The following is a 13320-nucleotide window of genomic DNA, read 5'->3' on the forward strand; positions in this document are numbered from 1 at the left end:
CAAGAAGAGGTGAAATTTATGAATACCTCGATCCGGCAAAACTTCTGTTCGGCTGCGGAAGCAACAGCTAAAACGGGCCATTTAACCGTATCAGAAAATGCTGGTCGTTACACTCGGTGCGTCGGCCACGGCGAAAAAGAATAAAGTCGTGCAAAAAGCACTTTTGTTTTCGGGCCAAGCTGTGTGTTTGCGCGTACAAACAAACTCTTTTTGCTGCTCAAACAGCAATTAGACTCGACAGGCTCGATCCCGTCGTTTTTCCCCTAGTTTGCTTTGTCCGCTGATTGTTGCGTCTCGGCCGCTCACAGATTTTGTTGTTTGCTCTCACACGCTTTTTGCCGGCTCCTTCCGCGAGTTTGTGGCACTTGTTGAGTGATCCCGTCCGCCTTTTGTTCGCAGGCCGTGGTTCTGGAAATGAACCGTCTCGGAATGATGGTCGATCTGTCCCACGTGTCCATCCTCACGATGCTGGACGTGCTGCAAGTGACCAAGGCGCCGGTCATCTTCTCGCACTCGGCGGCGCACGCACTTTGTAACAGCTCGAGAAATGTGCCTGACCACGTCCTTCGTCTTGTCGTAAGTATTTCAAAATCAAAATGAATCCAAAAAATGTTACGTGTGGCCGCATATTTCTGAAAAAGAGTTCGTCACACTAAATTTCAGAACAAGTTGATCTAAATTAGAAAAACTTGTTGTCTACCATCAGAGTTATCAACTGGATGTAGGCAATTTGCAGGTCAGACCATAGTTTTTATAGTTAAACTCATTAAAAATCTTAATATTGAACGAGACTCTTTCCGATTGCTGCTCAACATCAGCATGAGTTAAGCCGGACGTGGATATTCAAACATCCCTGATTCAGAATTTTGTACAGCTAGTAGAATGGTGTGAATTTGGTTTTTGAGGTAAAGTAGTGCTGAAGAGGTACGTGGAGCCGAAGCAGTCGCTGTAATGTACGAGAGCGTGCTATTTATTTTTTCCTCTCAGATTTTCACTAATTTCACTCTTCAGTAGATCCACGCAGAGCTAAACCATTCGATAATTTAAATTTAAAAAATAAATCTGCGTGTTTACTTTACTATTTTGTTCTGATTTTTAACGAAACGTAAATATATTTTTTAAATTCTTCAACGTATGAACTCTAAAATATAGTACTATAAAAGTAATTTATAATGATAGTATAATTCTATGCAAAAACCTTCAAGTAAATTTAATTAAATTCATGTCTCCCAGAACAGCCTTTCTAACCGGTTAAATGTGAAAAGAAAATATAATTAAAAGCTCAATAAGAATCTTTCAACGTAATTGCATTTGACTTGAATGTGAGAAGAATAATAAAGTCGCAAGAGAGAGGAAAGTCAATAAACATTCTTTCTTTAACCGCCACTTTATAAGAACCCAACTGGAGTTTCGCAGAAATTAAATTCTATGTCAAACTCGTACAGCACGATTCCATTCGCGACTTTCCAACGCAAATCCCGCAGAACGAGATTGTCAAGCAAAGTTTGCGCGCTTTCGAAATTATATTCCACCACAAAAGCATCATTGATTTAATTTAATCGGCCTCTAACGCAGTCCACCTAACTTGCGACATAACCTTATATCCGCAAGAAAAGGAAAAGTTGAAACGGTCTAAGATAAAACTTTTTGAATCAATATAGTAGTGTCAAGGTGGCACACACGCGCGCGCGGCAAAAAATTCTACGGCAGCAGGAAAAAGAGAATATCGGATTGAATCCAAATCAAGAAAGTTTGCCTGCGAGGGCTGCTGCCAATAGACGTAATATAAATATAATAATCCGCCTCTCCTTTCGCGGAGCACTTTATTCGGTTAATATTGCAGCTCGGTGCGGTTGCGAAACTCGCGTTTAATCCTCAGCACGGCACACGTGTTGATGGACGACGCGCGCAAATTATTATCTGTCATAATAAAAGTTGTCACATCTTGCCGCGCGGTTAAATTCCAGACAGACCTGCCGACGCCGTCGTAATGGCGTCGTTTCGCTACTACAGCCACCCCTAATTGCAGCTACTTAAGATAATGATGCATGCGCACACTTATTGCCGTTTTATTGCCGCTCAACGGCCGTGTATTTGTCAATGGGCCGTGTTCTGCCCTCGCACTCGCTTGTCTTCTCCCGGGCTCGCGCGCACGGCTTTTATCGATTAATATATATGCCGCCCTCCTGGAGTCGACAGAATTCGCTTTTGGCAGTGATTCAATGTGCTTTTAATGGTTCAATGCAGATGAACGCCACCCAATAAAATGGTTATAGATGTAAGCAAATCCAATATTATGCATATCTGTTCCCCTTTTCGTTTTATAACGCTTTCATACTCCCATTTCAGTGTAATATTTTAAATAAAAGAATAAGACGCAATCAATGTGAAATTTAAAAAGACTATTGGTTTGGCAATAAATGCATTTTTAACATTTATCACAAATATTTCTGCAAAAAAATTTTACCCTGAAATAAATGGATTACCAACACTACCATCTCAAACCTACATACAGATGATCAACACCTCCTTTCATAATAAATACCTGAGAAGAAACCAACCCGTGAAATAATAAATACATGAAATGGGGATTCTGTGTGGTGGTCTTTTCCTTTGTAGCTCACATCTGATAATGACACATTTCGCCTCTCTTTGTTGCAGGCTCAAAATAGAGGGATAGTAATGGTGGCCTTTTATACCTACTTTGTAAGCTGTAATGATACTGCCACAATTAGAGATGTAGTAGGTAAGTGCTGGCGTCGCTAATTCATTTTCTCGCCTGTCCCCTGCATGCTCGACGAGCGCTGTGTTCCTGAATTTTAGTCAATTTTCCATCCGCTTGCCGCTATTTTCCGACCATTTTGTGCTTTGTCTCATTCCATCCCACTCTTTGTGCTCTAAATGGAAGGCAATTACCGATCACAAACGCGGTCGCCACCAGATAAAATTATATTATTTTGCACTGTAGTCTATACCTGTTATTTCTGCTGAAGGACACTTTTAAAATTTTCATTTAATATCGATTTACTTACTGCTCTTGATATCTTTTATGACTGATAGTTTTTTTGCTTCCTTAATATACATTTATGTGCTGAATATATAATAACAAACGGTTATACGCGCAAATTAATTCAGGATGGTCAGCTAGTATGAAAATTCTGAGGGGAAAAATTAAATAACACATTCTCGTACTGTACAGCGGCTTTTTCCGCGCAGAGTTGAGCCATTTTAAATTTAAGCCAATTTAAATTTTAACAATTACCCTACGCGTGTGTTTCTTTTTTCTCTAAATAAACCATTGCTGTTCAGCAGTTCAATTAAATTTTACTAACGAAGCGAGGAAAATATCATACAGTCTCTACAGCATATGAAAATGAAAATGGAGAGGAATATTTTAACACATCAAAACTCGTCGAGTCATTGCGTCATTACACATGTATTTGTCAACACGGAAGTTGGCTGGCTGAATATTTTATTACACACTAATCGGAAACACACGAGCGGCAAAGAGTCCCTGTGTGCACCAATTGGACTCGAAGCTGCTCTCATGAACGTCAAATGGGTCGGCAATGAAGAGCAGAGAGCGAGTCACAAGAGGAATGAGGTCTGGAAGCGCGATCAATTATTCAAACGCAATAGCCCATTAATAGCTTTTGGTGCGCTCGAACCAAAAACCGCGCGCACCAATTAAAAAGGCGGTTCGTGTGCCGAGTGGCGCGGCTTTTGTTTCGCGACACGCGAAATTGAAAACATGCGGTCGCAACTAGGGTGAATGGCACGCGCCAAAGCATACACTGGCTCTGCGCTGCGCTGACGGTTAATTTCTGCGGTTTCGCTGCAGCTGCCGAGACTGATGAATTGCCCAATTCCGTTTGACTGCAGCAACTCCGGCGTAATGAGCGCAAGTCGGGCTGATTTACTCGCCGGCATTCCTGCTCAAATTTCGGCCCGACACTCATTTGTCAGCGTTCGCACGGTTGGCTTCGACTCGTAATCCACCTTCAAATTAAGCCATGATGTTTTTCAGCCTGATTAAAAAAAAGTTTTCCGCGAGGACTAGTGATTACATTGGTTGATTCGTGATGAAGCAGGTGGTGTTTTTTCCCAAGTTTTTTTATTTATTAAACATTAAATATTTGATAGATATGCCAATGAAGGCAGTAACGCACGAGGTTTTTTTTATTTCAAATTAGATACAGCTTCCTCGGTGTACATCAATGTTTATTATTAATTTCTACAGAAATGTCCTCAACTAGTTTCGCCTTCTGGTTGCAGCCCTAATTCGTGAGATAGAATAGAACATGAGTTGCAATTAGAGTTTGCGACAAATTTCCATAATACATTAATTTTACATCAACCCCTGTATTAAAAGGCAACCTGTGAATCATACATAATGTAGAAATCTAACAGAAGAAAAACGGGAAAATAAAAAGCTTGATGTACAACGAGGAAGTTGCACTTAATTTCATCCTAAAATATTAAAACTGAAGAAAATATTATCCGAATCTGTTCAAAAGTCAGTAAAAAATTTACAACTAGGTTTTAAGAAAAATTTAAACTAGAAAAATAATTTATTTATCTATTCATATTGTAGAATACTCATCAGGAGCTTCATTTTGATAATAAGATTATTCTCAAGAGAAAAATCGATCACATATTTTTCATAAACCGTTTTCCTAGACGGCGGTCGTAAATCAGCAAAATTCCGTTTTATATTGACGGGTCGTATTATGCAAAATTGAGCCGTAAAAGACAATTTATTGCCACGAATAAAGTAGGAATCGATGAATTCCTTTGATCTATCATGGCGAAAAGGCAAGTCAAACTCTTTATATTGTTTAGAAAATCGAAATACTCCCCCCTCTACTTTGCCTTCGACCTTAAATGCCTAAACAAACAGCCTTTCTGCGTCGTTTGAAAAGCAAAACTGACGCGCAAAGTGCTCAGATAGAGGTGCACACACACCTTGAACATAATCTCGTCGCTTCTGCCTGCCAGGCGAGAGCGCATAACGGCCGAGTCAGGCAAGACAAAGCGCGACTTAAGTGGCAAATAAATTCCCAGCCCCTTTTTTCTTACTTCGCGTTCGCTCGTCTGCGAGTGATTCTAACTCGGGTTTCTGCTTTATGGCTCGCGAAAATCTTGCACAAAATCATCAAGACAGCACTTTTACGCAATCGTCAAACAGTAAACGCGCTTTAGATTTATGTAATGCCTTTTTCTGAAGCACTTTCCTGCTGTTCCTGACAAGATATAAATTTGATTTCTTTTCGTGGAGATCAAGAACGAATTTGTAGCAGTTGTGTCCGCTGAAGCTATATATGCATTTTCTAATTTTCAATTGACCTGAAAATTATATCATGCGCAATAAAAACAAAAAGGCACTATTCCGGATCGACAAAATCCTATAGAAGCTAAGGCTTAAAATATATTTAAAATGAGCTGTTTTATTTTATCTACAATATGCTATACAGAAATGTAGTTTGAATTAAGCGCTTACTGCTCTGTTTCTTTAAGGACTTAATTTAAACAGCAGTTACAAAAACAAACTTTTGAAATAGAAATAGCATTTCCCGGTTTTCCTTCACGTTTTCCCATGGAAACTTTCTTCTTTTCCACATGTGTGCAGTTTCCCGCAGTGCTATTTTGCCCTCTCTATTATTTGTTTGCATTTCTGCTGCTTTGTATGCTTCTGTGTGCTGTGTATGGCGTCTGCATGTGTGTGTTTATTTTTCCTAGCTTGTCCGACTTTTACAACTTGTTTCTGCCAAGCGAAAACTAAAGCGAAATTATTCTTGCAGCGCACATCAATCATATTCGAGACGTGGCTGGAGCCGACCATGTGGGCATAGGCGCCGGCTATGATGGCATCAACTTGTGAGTTTGCACAAACTTCAACAGCCCTCAGCACTCGCTCGACCCCTTTCTTTCTAAGCCTGTCTGTCAGCGCCATTTTCGCTACATTTCACAAATGTCCAATCACTCTAATCGACCCATTTCATACGACAGTTGAAATCGCAGAAAAATTCTGATGAGAAATTTAATTCGTTAACCAAATCTTAAGAGTAGTGGAAAATTAAAATCAATATATTATGCTCGTTCGCATTGCAGGACTCCCAAAGGTTTGGAGGACGTGTCAGGGTATCCTAGGCTTTTCGCTGAGCTGCTGGCATCGAAGCGATGGACTGAACATGACCTTAAAAAATTAGCTGGTCTGAACTTGCTCAGAGTAATGAAGGACGTCGAGCAGGTACAAAAATTTCATCAATATCTATACGGAATTTTTAAAATAATTATTATTGTCCTTGATTAAACTGAGAGGCTTATTTAAATATTAATTAAAATTTATCTATGAAAAAATAAAATATTCTCAGAAAAAAATTGAAATTAATTGTTTAAAACAGAAAATAAAAAATAGAAACCAGACCGTTTTTATCGTAAACAAATTGCCATAATATTTGCAGAACCAGTTTAGGTTGCGCATCACTTATACTATTATTTTACTAATGAGAAATCATATAAAAATAATAAATTTTTCATGTAAACGTGTTTCAACAAGAATTGAAGTTCATAAAAATGTCATTTGTAAAAAATGAGTGTCTTTACAGCCTAGCGTGCTTTCAGGTTCGAGACAACATGCGCCAATCTGGTGTCCAGCCGTCAGAAGACCTGATTCCTGCGCATGATCTCTATGGAAAAACATACTGCCGGTTTCCTGAAACATGAACTGCGATGAACTTGCTTCTCCTAATGTGCGGACTGATGAAAATAAGCACTCGCGCGCGCAGTGTGTCAGTGAGTGACGCAGCGGAGAGTGAGATAGTGTTCAAATGTTTTGGCCGCACGCTCGCGAAACAAACTAAAAGTTTTGCATGAGTGGATATATCAAGGTGCCCCTGAGGATTAAGCATAGGGTCTCAAGAAAACAAACACAAACTGTCGTACACTTTATCAAGAGGGGCGTCGAGACCAGAGCCGAAATTGAACTTTGGGCTTTTTAACAAACTACTTGATGACGAAATGTTCTCGGTTATGAAACTGTTTTGAAATTTTTTATATATCAGTTTAATCAAAACGGCGGAACGTTAATTGAAAGTGTTGATCATATTTCGAAGAGTATATTTGTATGGCATGTGATTGCTGTCGTCATTACTGAGGAAGCAAACTCTCTCAGAAGACAACTTTTACTGTTTGTTTGTAAATTGGGCAGAAAACAAGAGGGTTTTTAATAAAATGTGAAGTTAACAGACAAATGGTAAAAAAATGTTCTGGATTTGATTGTTTAAAAACACCCAAAGTCACAAACAATCTTTGTTATGATCTACAGTAGGTAACATTAACAACAATTCAAATTTTAATATGAATCAGACAGTTAAGGTTCAAGCAAGAGAGGAAAGCATTACACAACTAATTGATTGTTTATAAAGATTTACAAAACAAGAGAGTCGAGTTTGACCACTGATTGATTGAAAGCAATTAAGAAGCCACAGTAGAGATCTTTGAATTTATTTTTCATAGACAAAGCAGCCAAATAATTAGTGTTCATATTAAAGGAAGTGAAACGTCTTGGCGAGTATGAAATGAAAAAGAACAAAATATTTAATGTTTAAATAGTGCTTATTGGAAAATATATTTATCGTTAATCAATTTTCAGCGTAACAAAACTATGATTTTTTTTCTTTGCATTTAAACTAAATATTGAGGATGGAGTAATAATCAAATTTAAACTTAGTTCAAGTTTAGATTTTTATTTTTCTCAGCGTGTTTTGGCTCCAACTGCCGCTAAACGTGAAATTCATTTTAAAAGATAGCTGCATACTCCTACCATAAATTATGTTTTTGAATTCTTAATATCCAGAGATAATGCTGTTGTTTCCTCACTGTCAGTTTCACTAATAACTTTCATAGTTTCATTTTCGTTAAGCACCAATAATTTTTTTAGTGGCTGGGACTCATTCCGAAAACTAGTGTGCCCTGCAGGCAGCAAGAAATTTGAAATCAAAGTGCACCACGGAAAACGCCAAAACCACAAAGAGAAACCAATACATCTAGAGATTAGCAGGTGGAACACGTTGTATCCAAATGAGAACAAGCATCCAACACGGGTCTATTCACGGAAGCCTTTCACCCTCTATTTCGTCGTGATTTCATAATGTTTCAACTTGCAGGAAACAAGGCACACGAATATTCTACTCCAGACTTCTACACTGACGGCAAACAGAGAGAACATGAGGATATCGAGACACAACAATTAACCAAAGTTCATGAATACTGCGAAGAAGACGAAGCAGGTATGTTGGAGAAAATTACAAAAGAAGATAGGAAAGAAAGGCGGACAATGCAACTCGAGCTTTTGAAAGCGGTGCATCCCAAACAACAGCAAATTGAGTCCCAGATCAAAGAAATTCACGCCGAACTGAATGATTTTAGGCAAGAATGTTTCTCTAACGACCTAGAAATAAGTGGTGTTCCACATTGGCAAAATGAAGACCCTCTTTTGAAATTAAATATTCTCGCGCAAATTATCAGAGCACGGCCAATTAACTTCACTGTGTCTCATGCTTTCTGGCTGCCAGACTACGTGTCCAAAGGGCGAAAACAGCCTGGATTACTGGTGGCTAAGTTTTCAGACGAAAGCGCGAGGAAATTCTGGCTGGCGAACAAGAAAAAACTGCGAGAACTCACGTGGCCACCGGGCCAAAAATATCCAAATTATGTTGCAAGTTACAAGCGGTCTCGTTCCAAGGATACCCCGCCGACAATTAAGATTTCTGAACGGCTCACCGCTTACAACAAGAAGCTATTGTATTGCACCCGCAAAGCAGCAAAAACTATGGGCTTTGAGTGGGTTGGGGTACATGCCGGGAAAATATTTGTGAAACAAAATCTAGAAAGCAATATGATAAGAATTAATTGCCATGATGACATTCAGGATAAAATTGATGTCTTGATCACTTAAGCCCAGAAGTTTATAGGAACAACTAATTTACAAGAATCGCAAACATTTTTTAGGGCTGCGAATTTTGGACGCTTTTTATTCAAGATATAGTCTGTTTTTCACTATGCATAAATTACACGGTGTTAAATGGTTTCTGGACTGATTTAGACATATTTTTGGCCGAATAAACAAGTCTTTGTTTAAAAAAAGCATTATTTTACCAAAAAATTTACGTATTTGTCCAAAGTCAGGATATTTGTCATTTTTAAGGAAAAATGTGACAGTGAAATAATTAATAATAAATAAATAATAATAGCTCATCGGGCTGGGAAACGAGGAGAATTCTGTCTGGTTTCATTCAACTTCGGCTATGTCCTCCTGGACAAAGTCTTAGAAACTTGTTTTCCAGAAGTGTCGCCCTTTCTCACATGCTTTTCTTTCTATTTGTAAACTGACCTGTTATAACATGAATGTACTTTGACAAATTGTGAGAATAAACAGCTAAACAATAAACATATGTCCAAGCCTTTCCTACAAAACCTACTTTCGTATGGAAAAAAACTGCTTGTGAATAAAAAACTGATACACATTTTTTGGACTTAAATCAATGAATAAATAATAAAATGCAGCTACCACGGTAAATAGCAAGCTGTCAAGTTTTCTTTATTACTAAAGATATAATTCCTGCCCAATTTTTCTGCTGAGCAAGAAATTTCTGCACGTTAAATACGTAATAAAACTAACAACTCGCTATAGACATGAAGGAATCTGCATTATTTCCAGCTGAAAAAAATATATAATTATACGCATTCTCTCGTGCATTTGCCTCTATTTGCATCTACCAACGTTTTACGCGTTATTATTTTTAGGAAATTAAATTTTGTTTATTAGACCATGTATTGTTGAAATAATTTGTTATTTTTATTATTGTTTTTATTCCTCTGTATTATTAAAGTTAACACAAAAGCTCTAGGAAACATCACATCTATAGTCTCTTTATTTGAGTTGACAATAAAAAATGACTCTCACCATCGCTTCAAAACTAATGCTCCGATGATTTTTCCACAGTTGTAAATAAAAGAAATTCATTCATATTTTTCTCATAGGACAAAGTTTCTCTGGTAGCCTATGGCAATAAACAAAAAAATTTATGCAATAGAAATATCTATATATATTTGATTCATTTGATTATTTTTTACGACAGCGTGTATGTGTATTGTGTATTAGTTAATGTGCCTATCATGCGCAACATGTTGCCTACTTAAAAGTTACGTCATCTCCAAAATAAAGAAACAGTATTTAAATAAAAAAAATTTGTTGACATCAACAAAGATCAGCTATAAATATAAAAGAAGGCTGGTTGTGTGCTTTTTTCGTTTACAAACGTATCGCAAGCAAACAGCAGCATGGACCCAAGCAACTCGAAGAGCCCTCAAACTATGTGCCCTTGCGAAGGATGCAGCTATGTTTGTCGACCTGAGCACCTGGTGAGTCATATCTGCGCATTGCACCCATTCAGCAGAGAAGTAGAAAATATGAGAAGAATTCAAGAACATAGAGTGATTACGTTGCACAATCGATTGAACTTTGAGATCTATATGATGAAATTTTGGCATTGCTATGTTCAATCGGCGAGGAAAATATCAGAACAAGAAAATAATGAAGCTGCCAGACGCGAGCAGATGTCGGACCAACCGACTTCATCGCAAATTCTATCGCTCGGTGACACTGCTACTCTCGATTCTCCACAGTCAGTGCATTGTGACGAGATTACCGAAGAAAAGGAAGATCTCAAAGCCCAAGTGAATAGTGAATTATCCGAAGAAAGAGGACCTCGGGTAACCTATCGTAAACTCATTCATCAGGCCATTATGGAGAGTCCGGAAAAACGGCTGCGGGTTGGGGAAATTAAAAAATGGATCCAAAACAACTACAGCTTCTTCCTTAAAAACAAACCCTCTTGGGAAAACACCGTCCGCCACATCCTCAGTCTGCATTCCTGTTTTAAAAGAGACAAAGAACGCTTTTGGAGTGTAGATCAAGACGAATATGCGAAACACCTCGGGAGATGTCAAAAGCTTCTCTAATATATCACGTGAAGGCAAATATTACTGTCACTGAACTCTCTCATCCTGGTTCATTTTGCCGTTACGAACACCGCGTAATCGCGGGTACAATAATTGCAATGATTAACAGATAAATCTTAGATATTGATGTAAAAAATTTACCAAACATAATATATGATTATTTTTAGATGCAATTTTGTTTAAATTTACCTTTATATGTAAAATACATTATTCAGTATTAACGAAAAATAAACGTTTCGTGTTTTTAAAAATTAAATAATTCTGATGTTTCCTCGTTACTGTATAAACCTCTCTAATATCATGTTTTGATTCAAAATATATTACTTTTGTTTTCGATGACAGAAAAGTTGTTCTGCTGGCACATAACAATAATAAAATTTAGACTAAATAATCCTTTAACATTTCGCGCCCAAATCCACTATATTAATTGGAATGATGTGTTTCGGTCGGTTATGCAGTTCCTGCTTGTTCACCTTTTTGCCATTGTTCATGAAACTTTGTAGAATTCTATAATTTTTAATTAACAAAAAACACATTTTTTAATTACAAATTTTAGTTTTGTTGAAAAGGCTACACTCAGTGACGCAAATTGGCTAATGTAATCACTTTTAATAGCTTTTGTAAATTAAAAGATTTTGAAACAATATTTAATTAACTCATTATGTGTGGCATTTTATTATTAAAAACCCCAGTACTTAAAAAATTACAAAGTTAAACTTGACTTCAATAAGGACTGTGTTGGGAGTTGATGATGAGAGGTAGAAATCAAAGTAATCATATAGCAAATTCATTAGAGGTACATGTATATATTTATATTATCAGTTTTAATACAATTGAAAATTAAAATGGTTTCGCAATGAACTTCAAATAAATTTTTAAGAAAATATCGTTGACTAGCAATTTGTTCCGATTAAGTTGTTATCTTCATGTGGTTGATTGGCAGATGCTTCTGGATCCTGATGAACCTCTGCGTACTTTTTTGGTCTCTTTTGATATATGATTAGGATCACGATGAAAACTGAAGCCATGAACGATAGAAGAACACCAGTCATTGCTGCAGCGAAGGAATAGCTTAAACCGTTGTTCTTGTGATCTGGCATCCATTTTTCATCGTTGCATCGTGACTTAAATACCAAAACAGCTATTAAACCGCACAAGGCTGGAAATAAAGTGATATTTTAAAAATCTTAACATTATTTATATTCCCTGTTTTAAATCATTATTTATAGTTTTTCAACAATATACAAGTATACCAAATTTGAATTTAGTAAAAATTATAAGCAGTATAATGTTTCCGAATCTTTTAAAATACAATGGTGACAAATAGACGGTGTAAACACAATGACTTTCGTGTTTTGAAAAATATGCCTCCCATAACTAAAGGAATGTTCTGCGGCACAGCCTTCTTTCTATAACAAGGCGTTATTCGTGTGCGAGCACGTAACAAAATGAGAGATGTATATTTTTGATATTTTTACTTTTTGTCTGGCCCTATTTCAACTTTTGTTCTCTCGATCAGTTCAAACAATTTTGTGATTAAATTGAATTCGTTGTCCTAATATGAATTTAAAAATAATCGTTTTGTGAAAACAATAAATGTCTTATAATAAGATAATATATTATTGACAAGCAAGAATAAACCAGAATAATAATAAATAATATATTAGGTTCTAAGCAGGCAAACCTGACAACCCCACAAGTTGGAAAACATTCTATTAAATAAATATGACTAATGGAACAATAATACATACCTGAAAGTACTGTGAAGCCTAAAATTCCATACAATATAAAAGACTTGTATAATGGATTCCGTGAGAAGTCATAAAAGTCGTGAATTGGAACCAGCAGCCAATTGAATGCCAGGGAAACAAAACAGACACTGAATAAAATCTGTGTTGTTATGTAGAATTCTGGAATTTTTAATTTATTATTCATAAATTGAAGAAGAAAAGCTAATTTTAAAAGCCACAATATGCATGAGGATTATAAAAGATAAGCAATGAAAGAGCGAAACATTTTGTAAAAAGTTTTGAACGCGATTCAATTTAAGCGCTTTAGAGTATAAATTTCCTTACGTGGCCTCAAGGAGCTGTATCTGTCGTAACGCTTGTCATAGATCGGCCAACAGCCGCGGAAGTGCTCGCGTGGGTCATCTAGGCTCTTGTTATTATGATTCCGCCAACAAACCGTCCACAGACCTGAGGAAATGAAATTAAACACATAATTTCTATGATTAACAATCAATCGCAAACCTATTGTGTCGAAATTTCCTTCAGGGGGTTCTCCACTGCTTCT

At 37.0% G+C, this 13320-nt stretch overlaps 1 protein-coding gene across 4 annotated transcripts in view; it reads left to right on the forward strand.

The window, feature by feature from the left end:
• Positions 1 to 7262, forward strand: part of LOC135947955 (dipeptidase 1-like) — an 84043-nt gene extending 76781 nt beyond the window's left edge. For all 4 annotated transcript variants that reach the window (XM_065496968.1, XM_065496966.1, XM_065496969.1 and 1 more), the window contains 5 exons: positions 400 to 576; positions 2662 to 2746; positions 5802 to 5877; positions 6112 to 6250; positions 6625 to 7262. In XM_065496968.1, coding sequence (XP_065353040.1) covers positions 400 to 576; positions 2662 to 2746; positions 5802 to 5877; positions 6112 to 6250; positions 6625 to 6726 — 579 coding nt within the window. In that variant the 3' untranslated portion in view covers positions 6727 to 7262. The remainder of the gene's footprint in view (positions 1 to 399; positions 577 to 2661; positions 2747 to 5801; positions 5878 to 6111; positions 6251 to 6624) is intronic.
• Positions 7263 to 13320: the final 6058 nt, after the last annotated feature.

This window comes from Cloeon dipterum, chromosome 1 (genome assembly GCF_949628265.1).
Source record: "Cloeon dipterum chromosome 1, ieCloDipt1.1, whole genome shotgun sequence".
In the NCBI taxonomy this organism is placed as follows: domain Eukaryota; kingdom Metazoa; phylum Arthropoda; class Insecta; order Ephemeroptera; family Baetidae; genus Cloeon; species Cloeon dipterum.